We start from the raw sequence: 4276 nt of genomic DNA, 5'->3' as shown, positions 1-4276 counted from the left end.
TTTTTCTATAACTACTAAGTACTTTAACTTATCATTCTTAAAGAAGAAAACTATTATGGTATTATTATAAAATATTTTTAATGGCTTGATAATTGAGTCGATCATAAAAAGTCTTTAAAATTTTTTTTGTAAAAGTAAAATTTGATTTATGATGTCAAAATATATCATAAATTCAGCTTACATTATTGATGATATAATAATCGATTAATTTTTACTTTATCAAGAAATTACCCTCAAGCATATAAATTCTAAAGTGGAATTCCTATTAACATCTAAATATTCTATCATTTCAAGTTACCTCAAAGCTCATTGACGTCTTCTTATTCTTCTTCTTCTTCAGCAGCAACAGCAGCAAAAGCAGCATCAGCATCGACTAGGTTTGTGTCGAAGGTGCAGGAATGCTTGATGTAGTTTATATAATTGCCTCGGAAATCTCTGATGGAAAAAATTGGAAAGCGTTCGATCATGGGCCAGTCTGCGCCATTTTGTAGGCATCTGCGGAGGAGTTTGGTGGCTCCCCATACGTCCAGTCTCTGGAGCGTGGTGAAGCATGCAGGGCAAGCCGCCAACCACTCTGGTAAATGATTGATGCGAGATCCAAAAGTGCCCAACCTCAAGAACTCCAGTGCAGGGAGATCAGTGACAATCTCCAGATCTGATTTACCACTTATTCTCAGTTGTTTCACAGAAGGGAAACCTCTGATGGACTTGAGAGCACACACATTCCTCAGATCCAATGTGGTTAAGCAGGTTGCCTGTCGGATCAGGCCTTCCGGTAGAGACTTCAACTTGGGACAATTATGGAGGACCAATTCGTCGAGGCGACGCATAGCAAAACCCTCCGCTACCCAATCCCACACTTCCATGTTAGTCATATCCCAGAGTTGCAGCTGCCTTAGTTTCGGAAACAACAAAGGAGGAGAAGAAGAAGAAGGGCGCTTTGAATTCCGTTCCCGTTCATGACCAGTAGCAGCAGCTTCACACCCAAAAAATTCCGGTCCGATGGTGGTCACTGCACGTGCACCTCCTATTTCAAGAAACTCCAAACTGGGGAGCTTTCCTAGCGGTGGAAGCAGTGGCCAATAATCGCAGTTAATTAGTTCCAAGCGGCTTATGTTTGGAAGAAGCGAACTGATGCTTGCAGACGCCATCCAGCTTGGGTACCGGAGGCCGAAGGAATTCTGTAAACTGAGCGAAACAACAGATGATGGTGGATGAAGTGCCACATCCAACACCTTCTCGATTATTTCAATCTGCTCCTCAGTGTGACCATCGGATGTCGGTGTAGATAAGCAATATAAATGTAGATTCTTCAGTTTTCGATTACGCTTTAATCCGCTTGTATCCCTTCTCGGTTCAGCTTCCATGTACGTCATCTCCAACCTATCAACGGAGAGGTATCTGAGCTCCTGGAGGCTGCCTAATTCTTCCAATGGGCACGAACCAGTAGCCGTGTTCATCACGAATCCTACGAGTTCATTGAGGAGCTTCAACCTTCCTATTCCACATGGTAAGCTCTCCAAGTGTGTACCTTTACAGTCGAGTGTCCTTAGATTGACTAGCCTATCTATACCCTGGGGGATCTGTCTCAACTTGAAACATCCTTTGAGGATCAAAAACTGTAAATTCGTCAGATTGTATATGCTTTCTGGAAGCTCCGTTATATGGCTATGAGACACATTCAAGTATCTCAAGTGTATCAAATTTCCGATGTAGTGCGATATGCTCTCGATATTTGTATGCATAAGGTGCAGGACTCGAAGTCGCACGAGATTCTTCAAGGAATCATCTATATCCCCCACAATGCCGTGTGTTCCATCTACTAACAATGTCCTCACTGACTCATGTCTCTTGGTCAAATTGACGATATGCTGGATGTCCGTGGTTACAGTGGCCCCAATCGACAACCGACGTAGCTTCATCAGGGCGGCACCACTTCTCCACTCGTTTTGCACGTCACTAATGAACAAGCTCTCATCTCTCGATAGGAAATGGCCGAACGATCGGAGCAGGTCATGCATCATGTAAGACTCATCGTAGTCCTGACCGTAAGGTTGCGATTGTAGAAGGCTCCTATGAAGCAGCTCTCTGTAATATTGCTCTCCTGTTTCCTCCAAGCTGACATCTCCTCGGGCTTCAACAAACCCCTCGGCTATCCATAATCTGACAATTTCAGGCTCGTGAAACCTATAGTCTTCGGGGAACAAGACACAGTTGAGAAAGCATTGCTTGAGATGCGACGGCAAGTCTTGGTAGCTCAGATACAGTGCTCCATGCACACCTTCGGGAAGCCCGGTCCGTGACCATGCGGCGCTGTGGAGAACTTCCTCCCACGCACTTCTGTTGAGTCCTCTATCGAGGAGGACCCCTCCGATGGTCTTGATGGCCAGGGGAAGCCCTCCGCATTTCCCAACAATCTTCATGCCTGTGTCCTTGAGATCTTGGGCATCAATTTCCTCCTCTGCATTCATCGTCGCCTTCTTGCACAGGAGCGTCCAGCCATCCTCTGGAGGCAGCAGCTTCATCTCGTGGACGAGGCCCGCCTTCATTTGCCTCGCGATCCCTGTGTTTCTGGTGGTCACCAGCACCCTGCTGCCTGCTGCTCCTCCCTGCAAAGGATTGCGGAGCAAGTCGTCCCAGATCTGAGCATCCCAAACATCATCCAACACCAGCAAGAACTTGTTCCCTCTAAGGAGACCCGCCACCATGGGCTCCAGCAGACTCCTGCTCTGTTCCCCACCATGGCTTCCACCAGCACCTTTAACGATATTTCTGAGAAGATCCGTCTCGCTGAACTCTTGGGACACGCACACCCAGATGGTGGTGCGGAAGTTGGCTTTGATTTTACCATCATTGAACACCTTCTGAGCGAAGGTGGTCTTTCCAATGCCGCCGATCCCCACAATTGCCAGCACCACCACGTTCTTACTCGGATCTTGCTTTGTCAGCTGCTCCACCAGTGCCTTGGCGTCCTCCTCCAGTCGCTGGCCAACCATGTCAGACTCCATCACCGGGGAAGTTATGCGACTAACTCGAGGAACCACCCTTGGTTCCGCCGCAGACACATGGAGTTGCAACTTGGACCCTCGGTCCGAGATCTCTTTCAGCCGATCGTTGAGATCCTTGATTTTGATGACCACCTCATTTCTGAACTTGACCTCGTCGCTTAAGCCAGCAAAGATGGAAAATATGTTGCCTTTGAACCGCTTCCGAGGGGACTCTCCCGGGGTGCACTTCTCGGCCGCGGTCCGCCACTCGTCGAGGACGTCGTCGGCGTCGTACATGACATCCTTGAGCTCCATCAGCCAGTCGTTGACGGCCTTGTCCTCGATCCGCCGCTTCTCGGCGTCACGAAGGACAGACTGGATGTTGCGGAGTGTGCTTTGGAGGTTTTGGATCTTCCCGGGGACGCCCAACCACAAGTCCACCTTCTCCTTGGCCATGTCGAACAATGTTACGAGGAGCTTGGAGATGAAGGGATTCGGCATCACGGCCATATCTTCTCTCGTCTTTTGCTTTCCTGGTGGAGATCTTTGTTTCGTATGAATGGGACAAATTGTTATGATGTCAAACTTGTGTAGTTTGGAATTGTCAAGATATATAATACGTGGAGAAAATATAATTGTTATGATGTCAGAGCACCACCGAACTCTCAACAGGATCTCATGAACAAAGCAATAGTAGTATCTCCTTCGTCATTGCACAGAATAACCAAGTCTCAAATGTAATTTGAGGACTTATTCGAGAATACAGAAATAATAAGGATTAAAATGGAAAAGGTGATTGTGCTGAGAGAGTAGAAGAGGAGCAGAAGAGATAAAAGAAGAAGACGAGTCTTCCGTAATAATCTATTGGTGCAATAATATTCTATTGTCTTCCGTAAGCCACTTCGGCTTGTGGTCATTTGGCAGGCCGAAAGAAAGGGTGCTGCTACATAGTACGAACAAAGTTAAGAGTTTATCTTTCATGGCGAAATCATTGACCGATTCTAAAACGTGATGCAGAATAAAATAGCCTTTGATACCAATTAAAGGCTCCGACAACAATGGTAAGACAAAAAAATGATTCTGATATCAATCGATAGAAAGAAGGCAGGCGATTGACAAAGGGACGAGCGAATGATTGAGACGTGGCGGAAGCCAAAGATATTGTAAGTACATCAAGATTTCTAACACCGTCTTATTTACTGATCAACGATACGCTCCAGTTTGGAAGAACATATAGTAGCATACTTTCTTCTTAGATAGCCCAATCACCCTCGTAAGAAACAAGAGAA

The 4276-nt window shown here is 46.3% G+C and overlaps 1 protein-coding gene across 1 annotated transcript; it reads right to left on the bottom strand.

The window, feature by feature from the left end:
• Positions 1–320: 320 nt before the first annotated feature.
• Positions 321–3497, bottom strand: LOC103974861 (disease resistance protein RGA2-like). Its single transcript, XM_009389765.3, has one exon. It carries the CDS (start codon positions 3495–3497, stop codon positions 321–323), a length of 3177 nt encoding a protein of 1058 aa, XP_009388040.2.
• Positions 3498–4276: the final 779 nt, after the last annotated feature.

The sequence above is a fragment of the Musa acuminata genome, chromosome BXJ1-3 (genome assembly GCF_036884655.1).
Source record: "Musa acuminata AAA Group cultivar baxijiao chromosome BXJ1-3, Cavendish_Baxijiao_AAA, whole genome shotgun sequence".
Taxonomy (NCBI): domain Eukaryota; kingdom Viridiplantae; phylum Streptophyta; class Magnoliopsida; order Zingiberales; family Musaceae; genus Musa; species Musa acuminata.
This window is presented reverse-complemented; position numbering and strand designations above follow the sequence as displayed.